This window comes from Sminthopsis crassicaudata, chromosome 3 (assembly GCF_048593235.1).
Source record: "Sminthopsis crassicaudata isolate SCR6 chromosome 3, ASM4859323v1, whole genome shotgun sequence".
Taxonomy (NCBI): domain Eukaryota; kingdom Metazoa; phylum Chordata; class Mammalia; order Dasyuromorphia; family Dasyuridae; genus Sminthopsis; species Sminthopsis crassicaudata.
In genome coordinates, this window is record NC_133619.1 from 243,791,411 (window position 1) to 243,814,980 (window position 23,570).

Here is a 23,570-nt window from a genome sequence, read left to right on the forward strand (position 1 = left end):
CATATGTACTGTCAAAGAAAATGTTATAATTATAAAAATTATTAAAAACCAAAATAAATAAAATAAAATAAAAACAAAAAGTAAAAAAAACAATTTAGGGTAATGTCAAAGTTAATATTTTGTTTTATCAAACAAGAAAAATAGTAACTTAATCTTGTATAATAATTTCTCCAAGCTATTAAATCTCTTGATAACCACTTCCCTCATGAGTTTTTCTTTCAGTTGGTAACAGGTGACCTGAAATAATTGATAGTCAAAGAGTAATAAGAGATTTTCTTTCAAATTAATCCAAAAGCTTCAGACTTGGATGTTTAAAAAGTTTTATTAATATCTTAATAAAAGAGGGGATTTGTCTGCTTGTACAGCCATGATTAATAACTTTGAAATTCCTCTATTTGGGTATCTTTCCATTTCTTCCTGTACCTTAATCCTTCAAAATATATTTTTAATTCTTAGTGTAATCTCCAATCCCTTCATTCCACAGTTCTTTTTTAGCTATTACTCCTTTTCTGGCATCACTTTTTTTCTTTCCAATCTTGATTTTATATAACTAACCAATTCAATTATACACTCTTTTCTAAGCTTGAATTCTTGTTTCCCTCTCTAGTTTTCATTCATACCTAGCCTGAGTAGGATTACTTCTACCCTCTGCTATTTCTGCTCTTACTTGTTTCTGAATGATACTGTACAAAGTGATCAAACTGTATTATAAACTGATGTTTTCCAATTTCAAATAGGTCCCCATTGTTATATCTCTTTTATGCTTGAGTCTGTTAAATTGAATTCAATAGTTCCTAAGATTTCACTTAATACTTAAATGAAAAAATAGAGACAATAAATTTATACACTCTCCCCTTCACCTATATCCCTAAACCTTTTGACGTTATTCTGCCCCCAAGTCTTCTTTGTTCCAAATTCTGACAAGAAGGTAACTCTTCACTTTGCCAATGTCAAACCCTTTTTGGCCCTTGATCCCATAATCTACCATCTCTTTAAAAAATTTGCCTCCTTTTTAATTTTCTTTTTTTCTTTTCCTAATTTTATATATCTTTTTACTTATTTCTCTACTATTCATAGTCTATTTAGGTCATCTTTTAAAAAACCCAATACCATTTCCTAAAGTTGTTTTATCCTATATTTCTCCTCCTTTTCACAAACTCTTAGAAAAAGCTCTTTACTCTTATCAACTTTACTTCTCTCATTCTTTTTCTTTGCAATTTTAAAAATTAACAAGCATCTATTTTTCCTCTATACTCCTTCTCCCAGATTGAACATCAAAAATCTTGTATTAAAATATGCATAGTCAAGCAAAGAAATTCCCTCAGTGACCTTGTGCAAAAGTTTTTCATTATGCATCTTGAATTAATCGCTTAGAAGATTAATAGCATGTTTCTTTGTTGACTCTTTGGAATAATGGTTTACTACTTCATTGCTTAGAATCTTTAAGTCTTTCAAAGTTGTTTTTCTTGATAATGTTAACTGTTTAAATTGTTTCTCTGGTTCTTTATACTTCTATTTATACTCTGCTTCAGTTCATATAAGTCTTAGTTTTTTCTGGAACTGTCCATATTATAGTTTTTATAGCACAATAATGTTTAATTATATTCATATACCTTGACTTATTTACCTGCTCCCCAATTGATGGATACTCTTTAAGTTTCTAGTTCTTTTCCATTACAAAAAATGTTACTTTAAATATTTTAATACACATGGATTATTTTCTTAATTTTAAAAAAATTTGGGTGCCTGACCAGTAGTAATATTGCTGGGGCAAAAGGTATGTATAGTGAAGTGACTTTTGGGAGATTGTTCCAAGTTGTTTTCAGCATGACTAAATCAAGTTTTAGCTCCACCAATATTATTAAATCTATTTACCTGCAGCTCCTGCAACATTTTTTTGTCATTGTTGCCTGTCTGATATATATGAACTTGGCTTCAATTTGTATTTTTCTGATCACCAGAAATTTGGATCATTTTTTTCACATGGCTATTGGTAGGCTGACTTTCATTTTCTTGAAAACTGCCTGTTCATATCCTTTATATTTATTAATTTAATTTTATATTTCATTTATTTATTTATATTTATTAATTCACTAATTTATTTTTATTATATATCATATATATTTTTATATCATTTATATTATGAATAATGTAATAATAAACTAGCAATGGCAATAAAAATAAATAAATAATAAATGAAATATACTTATATTATATACACAATATATGTAATTATATAGCATATAATTATATATTAACTTTATAAATTATATGATATATTAATTTATTTATATATTTATTAATAAGGGAAAGACGTTTATTCTTACAAATTTGAATTGAATTACAAATTTGAATTGAATCAAGTTCTTATATATTTGGGATGGAAACCTTTATCAGAAAAACTTGTTGCACATGTTTTCCACTAGTTACCTATTTCCCTTATAATCTTAGCCACATAATTTTAAAAATTTTATATCTAATCTCTGGTGTCATTATAAAACTGAAGCTATTCTCTCTGGTTTTCAGTGATCATTTAACTGATAAACCCAATGGCCTCTTCTCAATCCTCATCTTTCTTAACCTTTCTCTATCATTTGTCATCACTGATCATTCCCTGCTCCTGAATAATCTCTCCAAACCATCACTTATTCCTCTTTTTTCCTATTCACAAACTACTACTCTGGCTCATTTTCTCTTCACCTGAATTCTATTCTATTGTATTAATTTTATAATGTCACACAAAGCATAAGTCAGGCTATTCCCTTACCTTTTTAATAACACAGTACCTTCCCTTTGCCTCTAAGAAATACAAATATCTCATTATGGAATTTAAAGTCTTTCACAATCTTGCTCCAACCTTCCTTTCCATAAATGTCTCTGATCATGTACCCTAATTCTAGACAAAGTGGACTACTTATTGTTCTCTGAAATAAGTACTCCACCTCTCATTTATGTACATTTGTCTGGACCAACGTCCAGGTCAGAAATGGACTCCCTTTGGTCATTCATCTGTTAGATTCTTTTATCTGCCTTTAAGGATGAATTCATAGGTGGGATAGAAGATAAAGTGCCAGACTAAGAGTGAAGAAGATTCATCTGAGTTCAAATCTGACCTCAGACTTACTAGCTATGCGACTTAAGTTATTTAATCATGTTAGCCTCAATTTCCTCATCTGCAAAATGAGCTGGAGAAGGAAATGAAAAGTCATTCCAGTATTTTTGTCAAGAAAAACCCATGGATAGTATTGGAATGCTGTGCTCCATAGGGTCATAAAGAGTTGGATATGACTGAATGATTGAACACAGCAACAACCAACCAGAAAAAAATTTTAATATGGGCTTAGAGATGTCTTTTATCTGGGGCTAGAGTATCAAAGTACAGAGAGGCTCAGCATCAGAAGGTTGGTTATAATTATGATAATTATAAGAATTGTCAATAGACAAATGGTCCACAATTACAAATTGAAGTATCCTTCAAATTGAGAGCATTGGCAATTTTGACTGGGAAGAAGAAGGCTTGAGTGAGTGATAGGTTGTGGGTAGGGGGGCATGTTTATTAAATATAAATATTTAAAAACTGCTATGTGAAAAAAAACAATTAGTTTCAGGTACATTAGAAGCAGGAAGGCTAGAGTTTGATGAGAATAGGGGGGTAAATTTGGCTCCATAAGTTTTCAAAATTTTATTGTTATTTAGTCATTTTTCAATCATGTCTGACTTTCTTGGCAAAGCTATTGGAATGGTTTGCCATTTCCTTCTCTAGCTCATTTTACAGATGAGAAAACTGAGAGAAACATGATTAACTAACTTTCCCTAAGTCACACAGCTAGTAAGTGTATGAGATCATATTTGAACTCAGTACCATGAATCTTTCTGATCTCAGCCTCAGCACTCTATCCACTGTATCACATAATTTAATTTTAATTTAATTTCAAAAATTAAGGTTGTATAAAAATTTGAAAAAGCAACCTTTTGAGTTCCTTTGCTTCCTATCGAGAGATCAATCACCATAAGGGGAATAACCAACCATTAAAAATGTTGAAGAAGAAATTCTTGTTTAGAGTGAGAGATTGGTATGGACTCTGAGGCTACTTCTACATCTAAGATTCCATAAGTCTATGAAAGCTTTACCAAATAATTTAGTGACTGCATTTTTAAAAGTAAGAAATATTTTGGAGTTGGTTTCAACCAAAAGATAATTTTAAAATAAAATTTAAATAAAATGATGAGGCCAAACATCTTAACCACTGTGCTCTATTTATTTTTCCATTCATTTGTATACTCTCCATTCCTACTCTCTTGGCTTTTGGAGGCCCATGTCTGGGTAACATTGGAAATATAGATAAATAAAGATGTGACTATTTGCCACACAGTTTCTGCTTGAGGATGGAAATGCTATTGATGAAGGCATCATGGTTAAGTGGGTAGTACTTTGATAGAAACAGCATCCGATGAGTATAAATCTCTAGATATCATTTTAAGGTGCCTGCAATTTTAAAGGCTATTTTAGTTTTTGTCCATCTCTTCTTGCCAAGACTGCTTTTCTTTTTCCCCAAGAAGAGTAATAAATGGTATATTAAGCTGACAAACCCAACAATTCAGTTAAGAAATTGTAATAGAGTGTGAAGCTGGAAATTGCAATATTAACACTTACAGCCTCTCTGACACCGCTTACTCTTTTTTTTTCTTCAATGTTATTAAAGAGTCAAGTGAGCACAGAATATGTAGTCCATGATAAAAGCCAGAGGGATTATTACAAGGCACATGGCCCAAGCAAATCCTTCTTTTGCTCTTCTGTGAAAGGAGCAGACCCTCTGTGGCCATAATGTCAGCAGACAACCAGCTTCAGGTCCTAGAAGTAAAATGGAAAAGAAAAACTGAGTCTTTTTTTTTTTTTTAAAGAATTTCATTGAGTTGCTAACTATTGTTGAAAGATTAGGTGATAAGAAAGAGCATTCTGAATGTAGAATTTGAAATTATGAGTACTCAAGTAGAATTTGTAAAGTGCTTTGTGTCTGACTTCAGGCTAGAAGAAGATGTTCTCTGCCTAGGGAAATATAGGCATCCCAAAATGATAGGACAAACAAAACTATAAAGAACAGAATTTTAGAAATTTCCATAGCCTGGGTTCTTATAAAAATTCTTACCAATTTTTTTCAACTACTATATATGTGTATGTATACATATATACATAAATATATATGATAGATATATGAATGTTAAAATTTCTTTAAAAATTGAGGAACTTTTTGCTTTTTTTTCAGTGTCCTAAGAGAGAATATCCAGGATTATTTTCTTATTTATTTTAGGAAAAAACTTAACTACTTCATCAATTAGGACAAACTTCTTAATTGAAAAGGGGCAAAACCAAAAGCATTAACAAGAGATATATAATCATGTTCAGTCATTTGTTCAGTCATTATTTCAGTCATATTCAAATCTTCATGAACCCATTTGAGGTTTTCTTGGCAAAGATAGTGGAATGGTTTACTTTTCATTCTTCAACTCATTTTACAGATGAGGAAACTCAAGCAAACATAGTTACTACTTGTCCAGGTTCACATAGCCAGTAAATCTCTGTGGCTGGATTTGAACTCAGGAAGGTGAGACTTCCTGACTTCAGATCCAGTACTCTATCCAGAGTACTACTTACAAGTCATTATATAATCATGGAATCTGAGATTTATGCATTGGAAAGACCTTAGAAACTATCTGGTCCGGAATCCTTGTTTTATAGGTGAGAGACTGGTGAGGCTAAATTATTTTCCTAAAGCCATATTGATAAGAGACAGACAAGAGAAACAGAGAAGGAAGGGGAGAAGAAGGATGGAGGAAGAGAGAGAGAGAGAGAGAGAGAGAGAGAGAGAGAGAGAGAGAGAGAGAGAGAGAGAGAGAGAGAGAGAGAGAGAGAGAGAGAGAAATATACCAGAGATTGTGCTAAGAGTTTGGGATGCAAAAACTAGAAAATAAGATGGTTGTTCCTCTCAATGAGTTTACTTGTAATGAAGGAATATATCACACAAAGGGAAAGCAGAAAGGAGGATTGGTTTTATACTTATGGAGGTAAGGCAGCCAGTGTAGAAAGTGATCATGGATGGGATGGACAATGTGGCTATAACTTGAGATGATGTAGGCATCCCATGTAAGAACTCACCACTTATCTAATTGGCTTTAGCTTGGAGTTATCTTTGGCAAAAGGTACAAAACCTCTTTTTTTTTTTTTCTGACTACAAGATATTCCATTATACTAGGTTGCTTTGCTATAAAGGAGTACAACATGTGCAAATAACACAAGTGCAATTAAACCTATACCTTTTCTTCCATATCATCTTGTGTCTGGTTAAGAAAGAGAGATTATTGTGGGCTAGAATAACTAGAGAGGGCTTTAAGATTTCCTGGAAGAGGCACATCTTGAACTAAGCCTTGAAGGATGGATATAGTTTAGATTACTTTGTGGAGAAAGGAAGGCATTCTACAAGGAAAGACCAGCAATAAGAAAGGTGGAATGCTGAATATATGTATACCAATAGGGAGAAGATGAATCTGACTAGAGTAGATAGAGTTTATTGGAGAATGGAAATTGCATAGATACTGAGTATACCATTATGTAGAGACAAAGATTGCCTTCAATGTCTCTTTTAAATCTATGGGACACAGTTAATAGGCATTAGTTAATAGGACATACTAATTATTACTGGTTATACTAATTTACATTGTTATAGACTAATTATCATTAAAGGAAATGTGTTATGAAAATGGCTTGCTTTTAATATTCTTGAGGAATATTATATATAGATTTTGTATGCATGTATAATAGATTGGAATCAAGTCATATGTATAATTGTTTTTTAAAAGAGTAAAATTGAAAATAACCCTTTCATGTTTTGACATTTAAGAGGTACCCCATATAACTCAAACCCAATAGCTTTTTGCACCTCTCCTGTCCAATAAGAGAGACAAAAGTACTTCGTAAGGATTGAATGATTTAATTGGATAATTATTTATTTTCTCATTTTTGCTTTAGTTTTCAAATTATCCTCCCCTATTTAAAAAAAAATACCCACAAATTAAAAAAATAATAATAAGTAAGTATTTTTCATGGTTTATGAATTGTTGGGGGTTACATTTACTGATACCTTGATTTATTTTTCAGGATGGATTGCAATTCTGGGGGCTATCTGGTTACTAGTATTAGCTGACATCCATGATTTTGAGATAATACTACATAGAGTGGAATGGGCTACCCTTCTGTTCTTTGCAGCACTATTTGTCCTAATGGAGGTAAGAATTCAGATAAGATCTATTAACTCTTTAATCATTTTCTTGCCTTTGACATTCCATATTAAAGCTAAAGAATATCAGCTGAGTTTGACATGGCATATTACACATATCAACTGACCTTAAAAACTAAGAGAATTGCATGGACATTTCATTCACTTACTCATTCAATCTTTATTAAGTAGTCTAGCATTTGTTTACAATTCCAGGCATAGAGCAGATATTTAATAGATGACTATTAATTGATCAATTGATTATCAAAGGTTGATTATATGTATGATATTTGACTAGGCAGTTTTTTTAAATCAAAAAGTTTTCAGCAGAAATATTCTGAAAACTGAGCTGAGAGTGGTGATAACTGGTACGATTTTTGTGCCCTGAAATTTGCTCTAATGTTATCTGATATATTGTGGAGTCTGACATCAGATGAATCTGGATCATAAAAATTCAAATATTAATGTTTCTGTGCTTTACTTTGCATAATAAATGGGTGTGCTTGATGTCAGCATGCAAAAGGATTCCATTAGGAAAATGAGTGAAGAACTTAGAATGTTTCTATTTGCAATTTTAAAAAGTTTCAAAATTCATAAACCCTGATACATAAGATATTCACTGTTGTTTATCTGCAGAATAATATATTTTTCAACAATAGATGAAGCTGTGGGTTGTGTTAAGCCCAATGAGGTCTTCTCTGTGTTGGTGGAGAAAGTACTCTTATTGACAAATTCATATATTCTTTAAATATTGAAGTATACATATATTTTACTTTTAAGACAGTTTTAGAAAGTATAATCTTCCTCTGAGAGCAAGCACAAAGTTAAAAATAATCACAACAATCTAAAACTTCACTAAGTATGTCAACAGAATTAAAAAAGAAAAAAAATAATTCCCAGCAGATACTGGTGAAATGTTGTGATCAATTCAATTTCATTTTTCCATGGAGGTCGGGGTTAAAAAGAAAAACTTTCTTTTTAAAGTATTACAATGGTTAAGATGACAGGAAAAGATAATGCAGAATGTTGGAGGGGATGTGGAATTGTGAATAGATCTAGCCATTATGGAAAGCAATTTAGAGCTATGCTCAAAAAGTTATCAAATTGTGCATACCCTTTGACCCAGCAGTGTTTCTACTAGGCTTATATTCCAAAGAGATATTAAAGAAGGGAAAAGGACCCACATATATAAAAATGTTTGTGGCAGCCCTCTTTGTAGTGGCCAGAAATTGGAAACTGAGTGGATGGCCATCAATTGGAGAATGGCTGAATAAGTTATGGTATATGAATGTTATGGAACACTATTGTTCTGTAAGAAACAATCAGTAGGATGATTTCAGAGAGGCTTGGAGAGACTTACATGAATTGATGCTGAGTGAAATGAGCAGAATCAGGAGATCACTATACACAGGAACAAGAAGACTGATTATACAATGATCAGTTCTGTTGGACATGGCTCTTTCCGACAATGAGATGATTGAGGCTAGTTCCAATAATCTTGTGTTAGAAGAGAGCCATCTATACCCAGAGAGAGAACAGTGGGAACTGAGTGTGGACCACAATATAGCATTTTCACTCTTTTTGTTGGTGTTTGCTCGTTATTTTCTTTCTCATTTTTTCTTTGAAAATAAAAATTTGAAAAAAAAATTAAAAAAAAAACACTTTAATACACACACACACACACAAAATAAAGTACTATAATGGGACAGCTAGATAGTATAGTAGATAAAGCACCAGCCCTGGAGGCAGGAGGACCTGAGGCTAAATGTAGCCTCAGATGTTTAACAACTGAAGACTACAAAATTACAATGACTAAGCATGGCTTCAAAGAAGAAATATAAGAAAATGTCTTCTCCTTTCTCCACTTCTTTTAAAGAAGCTAGAGGCACACAATTGTAGAATATAGAATATAAACACCAGATCTCTTCTATTTGTTGGTTGGTTTTGCTGAGTGGCACAATAGACAGTACACTGGGTCTTTAGTTAGGAAGACCTGAATTCAAATCCAGCCTCAGATACTTCCTAGTTCCTAAGCAAAGCACTTTAACTATGACTGCCTTAATTTTATCTATTGTAAAAGAATAATAATAATAGTAATTAGTTCAGAGGATTGTTATAAAAGTCTAATAAAGTATTTGTAAACCACTTAGCACAATGCTAGGTACATAGTAGATATTTAATAATTATTGTACCTTTTTCTTCTTTTTTCTCTTTAAAAATAAAATATGTTATAAGGCATGTCTCTGGAAGGGGAAGAGGTGAGGGATACAAATTAGGATATAAGTTAAATATGTTTTAAGAAGGAAAAAATAGCAATCCAGTTTCACCTCAAAGAAGAGATATATGAAGAGATAAAGTGAGTTGGGGTCCCTTTAAGAAACTGTATTTCCTATTGATCTATGATTCCTTTCAGATTCCCAGCCCCTCCTGGCTGAGGAATATCCTCCCCAGACAAGTTGTCTTTTCGGGATGCTAGAGCCTTTGATTCAATTACAAATCCTGGTCAAAAAGCACCTCTTTGAATTCCAATAGGAGATCCAGGCTTGTCCCAACCCCCACTGGATCTGAGCCAACTTGGACTCTCCTAGCCCCCACTGGTTCTGATCTGCCCTGGTTGTCCCAGCCCCCACCAAGACACCCAATATAATAAGTTTCCATCAACTAAAGTCTTTGCAGATGGACTTCGGCAGCTCCCTTTACTGTCAGGACCTTCTGTCCACTGAGAACTGCATTCTCAGTGGAAAATTCCATTTTTCATAGTTCTGCCACTATAGAAGTCAGTCTCTGGTTAAACTGATTTTTATCTAACAATAAATTTTCATTTTGCAACTAATATTTGGGAATGAGTGAATTCTTTCACTCTTAAAACCTGTGGCAGGTTTAAAGGGGATTCTTAATAAATCTCTTATAGCCACTAACCTCTAGACCAACAGGAATCCAGACCATTCAAATAGCATCAGAGGAACCTCTCTCATTTCCTTGCTGAGAGAGCTCTCTAGTTAAAGAAAATTTAGGAGAAAGTGGAAGGATGAATCTAGTTGCAAATAGTAAGAACTTAAAAATTCTTCAGCTCTCCCATAGTCTTTGAGAGATGGAGAAATATGGGTGTGTAATACTACATATATAATAATATTGATTTGGTTGATATGTTGGTCACTGAATTATTTTTTTTTAAATTCTGTGATATAAGGGATAGTTCTCTTAAAAGGACAGGATAAAGGGATATACTGAAAAGTGTAGTTGAAATAAATAAGACATTTATGTTTTGTTAGGTAAAATACATTAATTATTTTATAGCTAGTAATATGTTTGATGATATTTATATAATTTTATAAATACTTCAACTAGATTTTATTCCTTATATTCATAAGTGTTAGGTTTGCATTTACATAATGGGATATTGAACCAATAAAATCCTAAGTGTAGATTCTCCAAGGCCAATTATTCTAACTTTCAGGATAGTTTTGTTTCATAGTGTCTGTTTTTCTTGTTCAGTAGTTTCAGTCATTTCTGACTCTGTGACTTCATTTGGTCTTTTATTGGCAAAAATAGTAGACTTGTTTGCCATTTCCTTCCATGGAGAAACTAAGGTTAGCAGAGTTAAGTGATTTGCTCAGGGTCACACAGCTTATAAATGTCTGAGGCTAGATATGAACTAAAATTTTCCTGACTCCAGGTGCAGGGCTCTATTCACTGAGCTATCTAGCTGTCAGTCATTAGTATGTTTTATTGACCAAATGAAGCATTGCTAAGTGGTATATTTTAGGAAGGTATTGGAGAAAGAAAAAGGAAGGAAGGAAGGAAGGAAGGAAGGAAGGAAGGAAGGAAGGAAGGAAGGAAGGAAGGAAGGAAGGAAGGAAGGAAGGAAGGAAGGAAGGAAGGAAAGAAGGGAGGAAGGAAGGAAGGGAGGAAGGAAGGAAGGAAGGAAAGAACATTTATTAAATATTTATTATATGCCAGGGATTGCATTAAGATTTGGAGATACAAATACAAGCAAGGAGAATGAGGTTAAAGGACTTGTTACTTGAACCATTTTCTTAATTCTTTTTCCTTCTATATCAACTTTTCCTACTCTTCCATCTGAAAGCTTTCCCCCAATTTATCATGCGCACAAAGCAAAGAGAAGTATTTTGGCAATTCTAATAATTTACTCTAGACAAGCTACTTTGCTACTATCAACTGGGTAATTTAGACTCACTATGTATTTAGGCTTCATTTATTGGGAAAGTGACTTCAGCTTTGTACTTCATTTTATGGGTAAGTACAGCAATAGAAGATAATCAAGATGTACCACATTAAACTCTGTGGATGATGTAGAGAATTGTATTTCTTCTGGATCAATATTTCATCATCATCATCATCATTATAATCATCATCTTCTTCCTCTCCTCCTCTTCCTCCTTTTCTTTTCCTCTTTCTTCTCTTCCTCTTTATTTTTTCCTCTATTGAAAGCTGTGGGCACTTTCTTTTTTTATTTTCACATCCTTCATTTATGCTACTTTACTTTGGAAATTAAATTAGTATTACCAGCAGGGTGGTGCAATGGAAAGGACACTATTTGAAATCAGAAATTAAAGGAATGGATTAGAAACTACCAAGGTTCTTTCAAGCTCTCTTTAGAGCTATTTAGAGTACCTTCTTTTAGTCAGAAGGAACAATATTTAATACCATATTTCAAACAGCTGATGGACTTGTCATTTGGTAATTTGAGACATGCCCAGCTCTTTGTAACCTCATCTGGGGTTCTCTTGGCAAAAATACTGAAATGATTTTGCATTTCCTTCTCCATTCATTTTACAAATGAGGAAACTGAGACAAACAGGGTTAAGTGACTTGCCCAGATTCACACAGGTAGGTAGTGTCTGAGGCCAGATTTGAATTTAGGATTTACTGACTCCAGCCCTTGCAGTCTAAATACCCTGCCATTACACCATTGCCATATTTGTTTTCGTCTGGTATTTGGTACCTAACATATTCTAATATAAAAATGATCATTACAGTAATAACATTCATTTGGGCCACACTAAATTACTCTGTTTTTTTCTTTCCAGTTGTATTTAGATTTTAAATTTATTTGTAGAGGAGAGTCTATGCCTTATAATGCCGTTAAATGATTTTCTTTATATGATTCTTTAGATCTTTCTTTGTAACTTTACCTATTAATCTCCTCTTTTTGTGTTCCTCTCTTTTATTTACATCTCCTTGCATAATTAGATGGTCCAACTGGGGCAGAATGTTCTGGCTGCAGTCATTTTGTGGGAAGCCTTTGTTCCCAGCTTTTTCTCAGCATATAGCCTTGTGTTGTAAGCAGTTTCCTGGTGATATGTACTAGGTGATTTTCCGTTGGAAAGTACTAAATTTGGAGAATTTGTCAAGCTGTTTCCTTTATCCTCTATATCCTGATAATGCAGATTGGCAGCAAAGAATGTCCCCTTGAGATGGACATGTGGGTGTTTAAAAGCGTGTACAACCATCCTCTCATCAACTTGCAATCCCACACATATGCAGAAGAGGGGCTAACCCCCATACTGTGTTATTGTCCCAGAGGGCATGGTGTAGTAAGGAACAAAGCTGTTACTTATTTGTTGACTGAGTCTTTGTCCCCCAAACCCTGAGGTGCATATATTTAAAACCCTGTGAAGTATGTAGTATCAGCTGGCACATATGACTTTCTTAAAACATGAACTGTTGGAACATGCATGCAGAAATACTCAGGAGCATCAAACTTCTGTAGCCACATCATTCCAAAAGGAAAATATCTCTTTTCCCCTTTCACTTCTTCCTAGACAATGAACTCTACTAGCTGAAGTAGAAACCAGAAAGCCAATTTAATTCAACGGTTATTAAACATTCAGTATATGTACCACTCTAGGGTATGTGAATACAAAATAAAGGAACAACAACAACAATAACATCAAAAACAAACAAACCCCCAACTCAAACCAAAATTGCCTGTGTCTTCAGAGAGTTTATATCCTTTTGAATGAATATAACATATGAGTGGATTCATGGATAAATAAATTTAAAATATGCACAATGTGATATAAAGTAATTTCAAGAGAGAAAAACACTAAGAATGGGAAAGGGAATGGGATCTGAAAAGTCAGGATTTGGTATCTGAGCTGAAAGTGCATTGAAAGAATTTTATTAGGCAAAACTTTGTTAGGTAAAAGGATTGCTGGATGCCATTCTTGACATAAGGGACACACTATCTGTACAAAAACATAAAGGAAGGAGAATCAGTGTTCTGTGACAATAGCTAATTTGACAATTTTGGATGAAATAGGTGGAATGCAAAAGGAAATAAAGCACAGTAAGACTGGAAAAGTAGATGGGACCTGGATTGTGGAGGACTTTAAATACTGAACTAAAGAATGTGTATGTTATTTTATAGTCAATAAGGAAACTACTGAGATTTCTGAGTAAGTGATTGACAAAATCAGTCCTGTTTTTGTCAATTTCAATCCAGAAGTTTTAGATTTCTTTGTTTCTAACTCTTGCCCACTGGCAGTCACTAAACCAGTCAGTCAGCAATCAAAAAAACTGAGAGCTTACTAAGTGCATGGCACTATGTTAAAATCATGATATTTTTAAAAAATAGTCCTTTCCTCATATTCTAATGGAAAAGGGAGACAACATGTAAATAAGTATGTACAAGACATTTGCAGGGCAAATACAAGTAGAGATATAGGTACTTGCAGTCATCAGATCTATTGTATATAGCTGATATTTGCCTGTATGACTTAGCTGTCTTGACTTTCTTCAATGTGGTCTCAGTGGAATGGAGAAAATATAGATGCACAAGCATGGGATGGAGGGAAGAAGGAACTAGCCATTAAGGATGGATTGTTATCAGCTGAATGCTCTCCTTGTTAAGGCACTACAAAAAACCAATGGTAGGCAAACGCTGGCTTGAATGCTGTGGCTCATTTGCTTATCTGTGCATTGGTAAGGTAGGTGATTGACAAATTAAACATACTATTATCCATTTCTGAAGCTTCCACAGGGTTATTTTTATTGATTAATGCCTTACCTATTATAGAGTGGGAAAGTATCATCTATTGTCTTTGCAAAGATGAATGTTGAAAACTGTCTTTGCATGTATTTGGAAAAATAAAATACTATTAAAATTTTTAAAAAAGTTAAAAAAAGTTAACCAATCTACAATATGTCCTAGTGCACAATATTCTTCCCAAGGACAGAACATATATATATATATATGTAAATACAAACACATGAGAAAAAACAACAACAACCAAGTAACCAAATTCTCCCAAGCTGTACCAGCCTCCCATAAAGCAGTCTTATCTAAGTCTGCTGCTTTCTTTCCTCTAAACATCCTCATCTTTATAGTCCCAGTGCAGAGACTTCAGATATAGCTGCTTTTCTAAGCTGTCTACATAGCGGAAACTTCAAAGTAGGAGTGAGGCAACTCTTTTATTAGGATTTACTGAAAGGAATTACATTGCCTTCTTACTTTTACTCTGCTACTTTGATGATAATAATATGCACCCTGTTTCCCCTAGAGAAGGCTTATTCATATATGCTTCTGGGGAGTGATGTCATATTTCATTGTTGTGGATTTGTCTAAGAAGAAGATTCTTCTGCAACCCCTTTGGATTCAGTGCAAGGATACAGAGTTAGTGGCAGGTTTAGTAGTGGTGCAAGAGTCCCCTGTAAAAGAATTTACAGACCCGAAAACCTAGATTGATAAAAGAGGTTTATTATGGGGTTTGGAAGTAAAGTCTAGTTAGTAAAATTGAAGGCAGAGATAAAAGGGCACTGGAACCAGGGTTCCAGTGGGTAGAGATCCTGGGCATGCTAAGCATAAGGCTGCCATGTTTGGGACTTCTGCAAAGAGAGGGCTCCAGCTTGGCTCTTTTATAAGGGGGCTGTGAGTAGAGTTCCAGGTTGGCTCCTGGCTGGGTTTCAGCCAGGGTTAGAATTTGAATTGAATTCAATGGGTTTTGGGACTGAGCCAGATAACAAAGATGAAACTGTTTGTGCTTAGGGTGGAGTCCTGTCCCTGAGGCAGAGTCCATGGAGGTTTTCTCCTTTAAGGATTTTTCAGAGTTTTGGGTTTTCCTCATCATTCCTCTTTTAAACATTTAAAACTTAAATTCATTTAAAGGGAAAAGACTTGGGGCAGTGTCCCTTATTGAGGCAAAATTGAAGGAGATTTTCTCCTTGAAGGATTTTCAGAGTTACAGGGTCCCCTCTTCATTCCCCCCTCAAGCATCTCCAAATGCATGTAGGAAAAAGGATGACAATCTCCTCTTAACTGCTTCGAGCTGGCAAGGGTTGTAGAGATTTGGGGTTCATGCCAGGAGGTGAGGCGTGAAGTATGGGGGATAGCAGCAGAGCATAAAAGGGGTATTTCTCAGTTGTCCTCAGTCAGTCGTCTCATGTTCTCCAGGCTGAAGGGCAGTTGAGAATCCAAAGTTTGAAGCCTAGAGAAAACAAATCTCAGGAAGAGATTAAAAGTGGGGTATCATCCAGGGTGGAGATAGTGACATTTGGGAATGAGGAAATGCATCAGGTCCCTTCTATGGGCTGTTTGTAGAATGCTGATGGCCCATCTAACTATCAAAGAGAAGTAGGAGAAAATGCTGCGAGCAAAAGATTATTTGTCTATAGTCTAGGAAAGCTAATTTCTCCCAGGGTTGGAATTAAAGGGTGTGGACTCAAAAGTCAGGGGAGGCAGGAGGCCTTGAAATTTAGTAGGTTTAATAAGCCACTGCTCTTTTGTGAAGCAGGGTCTAGGGATGGGCGTATCCCTGCTTGTCAGGGCTGCAAATCAAGATAAGAATGCTGTTTAAGTTCTTAGAAATGTCTTAACTTTCTGTGCTGCTTTTTAAAAGAATAGAGGATTGGTTTCTCAGTCTTACCAGAAAAATAAGTAAAAATCCTGAACCTTCCCTCCTACTATCCCCACTCTTTATGGGGAGGGGTGGAAGGAGTCAGAGGAAGTGCCAAGTATCAAGGTGCCTACCCAGTTTACCAGCCTGTGACGTGTTTGGACTGTCCTGGGATAAAAGGGAAACAGAGCCAGAACCCAAATCCGGGAGGAGGATGCTGGGGGGCCAGGTCAACCCCTGTGGTGTTTGCTGTGGTGGTGAGAAGGCAGTTCTTCCTGCTTGAATTCAGGGCAGAGACTGGGGTCTTCTAAGGCTTAAGTCTGGAAGAGATTTGCATTAAAAGGGCACCTCTGCTTCTGAGTGTCTTGAGGCAGAAGTTGCCCTGAGAAGAAAAGAACTGAAAGTCTCAGGTTAGAGAGTTAAAGGGAAACCAGTAGGTGTTAGCAGCAGTTTTGGCCCCAGAAAAAAGTTGAGGAAGTGGCTGGGTCCCAGGTCTCATCAGGTTGAGTTTTTTTTTTTTGCTTTGAAAGAGACAAGTGTGCAGGGTGTGTTTCATAAGATGCTTTTTGCCTGAGGGCAGAAGTGTTAAAATGCAAAGGAAGCTCCTTTCAAGGTGGGTGGAGGGAGATGGGATCTCTTTCAGCTAATCTATTCAGTATTCACATTGTGAGGTGAAGGCATTTTTCAAGCCAAGTGTGTCTCTGCATTAAGAGATGGTAACAGGCCCCAAGCACCCCAATTCTATAGCTTTTCATTCTCTTTGGGCGTCCCCAAGAGAGAGAAAGATACGACAAAAACTTTAATTTTTGTCTGGTTCATAGGAGTTTTCACCACAGACGTCTCCTATGGGAAATTTTCTGCTGAGCATAGAAGCTCCAGATAGCATTCAGCCAAGTCCCTGAGGCTGAGCATCTTCACCTCACTATAGAAAGGGTGGAGTGGTGGCTTTAAAAAAAAAAAAAAAAAAAAAGAAAGAAAGAAAGAAAGAAAGAAAGAAAGAAAGAAAGAAAGAAAGAAAGAAAGAAAGAAAGAAAGAAAGAAAGAAAGAAAGAAAGAAAGAAAGAAAGAAAGAAAGAAAGAAAGAAAGAAAGAAAGAAAGAAAGAAAGAAAGAAAGAAAGAAAGAAAGAAAGAAAGAAAGAAAGAAAGAAAGAAAGAAAGAAAGAAAGAAAACTTTGGGAATAGTAAATCAGAAAGACTGAAATAGGCAGGAGTCAGAGTACTGAGAGCTGGATGACATAATCAGAGGGAGGTGCCCCCAAACATGGGAGAGGCATCTTGATAAGACAGTATCTGACATTCTGATAACTTGGAATGGGAAGAGGCATTCTGATATTCTAAAACATAAGCTCTTTTACCCTTATCAAGTATTCTGATAAAGAGGGAGGGGAAGTTTTGCAGAACTGAGAAGCTGGGAAACCTAGGCAGGACTGATAATTAGGGAAACTGAGTCAGGACAAAGCAAATAAACCAGCCTAAAACTAGAAAAATGCAAGGACTTGTGGCAAGGACCAGTTTCTCCCTGATAACCCAGAATTATCAGCATCAAATAGCATTCCTCATTTAGGGGGACACAGAGGCCTCCCTGTTCAGATCCTCTGCAGTTGGGTAGCATCTCAGCCAGAGATGGACAGTCTGAGTTCTGTGGTCCTTGTGCATTAAACTCAGCTTCTGCTGAGTAGCAGTGGTCAAGGCAGTCCTGTTGCCCTGAGAGGGGCACCTCATGTCTGTCAGGGACTCAAAAAGAGGGGAAAAGTGGGGCCTGGAGTAGCTTCACCTGTCCTCTCTCTCTGGAACTGGAGCTGCTACTAGGAGACAGATTTCTGAGCAAATTATGCAGTTAAATGAAGACAGGCAACCCCAAACTATTAGAGTCCTGATATCAAAATACTGAAATAGTAATTAAGGAACTGGGGTAACAGGAGTGGAGAAAACAGATCAGAGAGACTGCCAGTCCCAGGACAGGTGTCTGATTTCTGGTTGTTTCTAAAGAATAATCCCAAAAACTGAATAAGGGATTTCAAAGTTAAAATATAGCCCAGCAAATCATAGTCCAGTAAGTTTTAAGCAAAGAGTAAAATAATTTCCAATTCAATCTGAACTAATGAAATAGGGGGCAGGGCAGAATTGCCTAAGAAAAAAACATCAGTTTCCCATTTTCCTGACCAGTTTCAATCAGTTTCCTTCCTTCTTTTTTTCACAGAAAAGAAATTATCAGATTACCATTCCAAATATAAATCCCAAAAGTGAATCAAAATTCATATACATAACAGACTAGTGAATTTCCTAAATCCCTCAAACATACAGCAATAGTTGTTTCCCTCATACAGCAATAGTTAAAGTTTTCTTCAAACATATAGCAATAGTTAAACTGTTTTAACAAATCTTAAAAATAGATCAATTAATTTAAAGGTAGACCTATCTCTTGAAGACTTTTGCCAAAGCCAAGCCTCTGTGGAAAGAGGCTGGAACCCACTTAGTGGGTGTGGGGGAATTCCATATGGCCCCCTTTTTCCCACTCCATTTCCCAAGGGGCAGGGGGGAGGGAAGGCAGCAAACCTTCACCCCAGGCTAACTAGGTGCTAGCAGAGAGCAGTGGGTGAGTTGAAGACAAAAGATCCTATCTCACCCAACCTTTAGTGGGTTGGGTATGGGGGCGTTGAAACTTTTAGAAAAATCAGACCTTAATTGGAAATACATGACCCTTTACAAGTAAATTAACAGAAATTCACCCCAACAAGTTCTTAAGGTCTTATGTTCAAAGATAACCAAATCTAGCCTGCAAAGGCAATAGTAAAATTATTTAGACATAATGATAGTTAGAATATTAATAATAATTCAATCACTTTCCCACTCCCAATGGCAGTCCAAAGAGCAGTGATCTTCTAAAGTAGTTAAGGAGCTTTCAAACAGGTTCAATCTTTCATTTTAATTTCTCATTTCCTGCTCCAGTCAAAAAGAAAGAAGCTATCTTTACTCTCTTAACAATGTAATCTGTCCTAATTCCGAATTTTATTCCCCAGCCATCATTCCAAAGGTCTTTCTTGAAGCTGCAATCTGGCCAGGGTTAGAGCTTAGAAAAGAAATCCTTAATTGTTGGCAGGGGGCATAGAATGCCAATCCAGAAAAATAGAGAATGTGCTAAGAGTCAAAGGTCTTGGGACTGAGAAAATTAGGAGTGAAAAAGTTCCCACCTGTAAGATTAGTTAGGAAAGTGAGAGAGTGTGTGTGTGAGAGAGAGAGATGTAGCTGGGGGTTTCAGGAGATAGCAAGTTTATTTACATCTCCACAAGCAGGTAAAGAAAAGAGACCAGGAAAAAACTGAGAGAAGTTTGAAATCCCCAGTCTTTGTAGATAGCCCCATGAGCTCGTAAAAGTGTAATTTTGATGCTTCTACAGTTAAAAGGCTATGATGGGAGGCATTGCTCTAAGGCAGGATGACTAAATCAGGGAAACTGAGTTCCATTATAAAATGTAAGGGACAAGCTTGCTTTCTGAGGGCTGGAAGCTACAGCTCTTAAGAGCCAGGTAAAAAATTTGGGAGGGACATGGCCTACTTGTCCAGATTGCTGGCAAAGTTGTTTTAAAAGTTAATGAAAAATTTTCCGGAGATTTGAGAAGATTAAGATTGAGTTCCCAATCTCCCCACTGTACAGTACCCCAAGAAGGGGACAGGATAGGAGCATTTAAATGGCAGGTTACCAAGCCATATGGGAGAGGTCTGAGATGGGGGAGAAAGAGATGTTATCTTACCCAATGTGTCCCAAATGGTGAGGGCCCATGCAGGAACTTGAAGGTGGGGTAGCTCGTCCAACCCCCCCCTGTACCCCCCAATCTTACTGGAAGAGCAAGACCTGAAGGAGAGACTGCTCATCCCTGTCCAGGGCATAGCAGCCGGCTAGATACATATCCTCAAGATCATCCCAATTGAGTGACCTTTCTCCTCGTGGCTACAGCCTGACCATTATAGACTCCATTGTATTTAACAGTGGAATGGGAGAAGGGCCCAAACTCGGTTCCTCTTAAGTTTCTTTGGTTATCTCCCTAGAACAGAACAAAGAGAGTGATGGCCCAAGAGGGGTGGGGTGCCCAAAAGGACCATGTGTCTCCTTGGTCTAGTGGAAAGCTTTAAAGAGACACTTCCTCATGTCTTGGAGTTCCTGCAGAAGAGCAGTTTTCTGGTGAGAGAGAAGAAGGATTAGAAATGCCTTGAGATGCAAAAGAATGTCCTTTGTCTCTGGAGGGAGTTTCCTCAAGCCAAGCATCTGTTAAGGAAGGATTTTAGAGGCAGAGGTGTATCTAGATTGTGGACAGATAAAAGCTTTTAATTTTCCAAATTTTTGCAGCTTCTCTCCTAACTCTAGAGACCAAGAGTGAGACAAAAGGAGGCTTTTTGTCAATCCACAGCAATTCATAAAGAATTGTGCCTGAGCATAAAGCTCTAATGATGACCCAAGCCTGATTGAGTGGCTTGGATGTCCACTGCAGGACAGGAAAAGAAAAAAGTCCTTTACCTCATTCAGAGTTCTGTATTTCGCCACATTGTATCTAGTTTTCAGGGTTCCTGGTAAGAGAACCAAGATGATGAGGTTTAGAACTAGGGTGCCTAAATTAAATTAAGGTTAACTAAAGTCTAGTGGCAGGTTCAGGGTACAGGGGGTCAAATGGAGCTCCCCTGCAACCCCTTTGGATTCGGCGCAAGGATATAGAGTTAGTGGCAGGTCTAGTAGCAGTGCAAGAGTCCCCTATAAAGGGATTTACAGACCCGAAAACCTAGATTGATAAAAGAGGTTTATTATGGGGTTTGGAAGTAAAGTCTAGTTAGTAAAGTTGAAGGCAGAGATAAAAGGCCACTGGAACCAGGGTTCCAGTGGGTAGAGATCCTGGGCATGCTAAGCATAAGGCTGCCATGTTTGGGACTTCTGCAAAGAGAGGGCTCCAGCTTGGCTCTTTTATAAGGGGGCTGTGAGTGAAGTCCCAGGTTGGCTCCGGGCTGTGTTTCAGCCAGGGTTAGAATTTGAATTGAATTCAATGGGTTTTGGGACTGAGCCAGATAACAAAGATGAAACTGTTTGTGCTTAGAATGGAGTCCCCTCCCTGAGGCAGAGTCCAAGGAGGTTTTCTCCTTTAAGAATTTTTCAGAGTTTTGGGGTTTCCTCGTCACAGCTAGTAAGTGTCTGAGGCTTCTTTTGAACTCTTTCTGACCCTAAGCCTGAAGGAGAGACCACAGCACTATTGAGCTACTAAGATAATCCTTTGGAGATAACTTCTCTAGCTTACCTTTCTCCTAGCTAGATATAATTCACAAACTTTAGTATCTTGTTTTGCCTTGCTTTCAAGCCCTCAGATTCATAAGATATCAAAATAACACAGGTTTCTATTTGTTCAGATAAAAAGAAAATCAGAAACTACTTTTATCCACTTTCAGGAGACTTCTTTTATCCTTAATAAGGAAAGATCTTTATAATCCTGATTAATTTTTAGAGGACTTTTCTGTAAGTGTTCCAGGTCAGTGTTCTCTCTTCCCTTCACTCATCGTTATGGCTCTACTCCCCACTATTGACTTACTCACAAATTAATTATAAAGTGCTTAGAAGTCCATATACACATACATATATGCGTTTACAAATGTATACATATATATGTGTATATATATATATATATATATATATATATATATATATATATATATTATATATATATATATATAATATATATAATATTTTCTAGAAGTTTACAAATGAGCATATATATGCTTGCATGCATATATATATATATGGATATATGTGGATACATACATACACATGTGTATGTATATAGTATATGAGTGTGTGTTTATATTTACTTGCTTATGCCTATCTGTAGCCATCTCCTAGTAACATAAGGGAAATGTTTTCCCTTTTTCTTGAGGAAAGGGATTATTTTCATTTTTGTTTTTATGTCCCTAGTTTTAAACATAGTGTCTGGCACAAATAAGTTATTGAACATATGTTGAATATCTGATCAGTACCCTCAGTTACTTCTGCTTTTCTAATTGGAACCCTGGAAGGTAGAGAAAATAGTCCTCCTAAAGGTTCCTATTACAAAGGCCCAATTCCCAATCAATTCCATGATTCACTTTTCTTTACTGCAATTCAATTCTCTACTTGTTTTTAACTCTACAATCATTATGCCCTTCTGGCACATACCCTCTCTGTTCCTGCTCATTTTTTTCTGCTTTCTTTTATACATTGTTTTCCTCTATTAGATTGTAAACTCTTTGATGGCAAAAATATAATGTCTGTCTTTTTCTTATTTGCATTTCCAGAATTTATCACAATGTTTGATACATAGTATGTGTTTCATAAAGTAGATGTTGACTATTGCATTTAGTTGAGTTGATGATGAATTTGTTGAAAGGACCTTCTTTTCCACCTCTTAATACTCTATATGAATTTAAGAAAAGATAAAGCCACTTACATATTGCTACCCCATTTTTAATCCCCCAGTAATTATTTCTAAAAACTAGAAATTGGTTCTTTCAAATTAAGAGATAATACTAGAGTTGTTTCTAAATGATAGTTTCATAAAACACTCTACTCATATCAGTGAACAAATATCTTACTTATTTAGAGAGAAATAGTATTGTATAAAGGGTTATGAGTGAGCCTCAAAGCTCACAACCCCTAAAAGATTGTCTTCCTGACTAGTTCTTAAAAACTATGAATGGACAGAAACCTAGAAGTAGGAGACATTTGTTTCTGTAGTTTTTCCTGAAAGGTTTCTTATCCCTTTTACTCAAAAACTTAAGATAGATATTGGGACAAGTATAGAGATTTAGGAGTTTAAAGAAATTTGGAACCTGCTCCTAGCCAGCCCCAGAGCATTGAGATCCCAAAAAGGCAAAAGCATGTTTCTTTATTGTAAGATGAGTAAATTTATCTAAATTCACAACATTAGCATGTTTTCATGTTTTCAAGTTGCCACTGAAGATCTACCAATCTGATATCTTTGGGCACAATCACTCACTTAATCTAAGCAGAGAAAATGAACTTTTGTAGAGCTGAGAAGCTATTTGTAACTATCATGGATGAAAGAAAGAGCTAGGGGGTAGGTGCTATTATTAACTGATACTTGGAGTATATCTCAACTAGTCATTAAACTACATTTGGTTTTGCCCTACGGCAAAATACTGAGATTTTTGAGCATATGGAAACATTCCATTCTGCAAATTATTCTGATAAAACAAAAACACATGATTTGCAAGTACAGTTGAGATGTTCCATTTGTGGGTGCTGCTAAGAAAAGCAGGTATATCTCTGTATCTAACAAGTTTCCTGTGAATATAAACGTTCCTTTGTTAGCAATTAAGGGGGATAGGAAAAAAGAAAAGGGAGCTCTTGTTCCAACATTCATGGTCTTAGTTTCAAAGATTTCTTGCATTGCTTTATCACTGAGGACTTG

At 35.9% G+C, this 23,570-nt stretch overlaps 1 protein-coding gene across 1 annotated transcript in view; it reads left to right on the forward strand.

Moving 5' to 3' along the window:
* Positions 1 to 23,570, forward strand: part of OCA2 (OCA2 melanosomal transmembrane protein) — a 654,184-nt gene that overhangs the window by 373,633 nt on the left and 256,981 nt on the right. Inside the window, exon 19 of the mRNA XM_074300312.1 lies at positions 7,154 to 7,281. Within this exon, the coding sequence (XP_074156413.1) occupies positions 7,154 to 7,281 (128 nt within the window). The remainder of the gene's footprint in view (positions 1 to 7,153; positions 7,282 to 23,570) is intronic.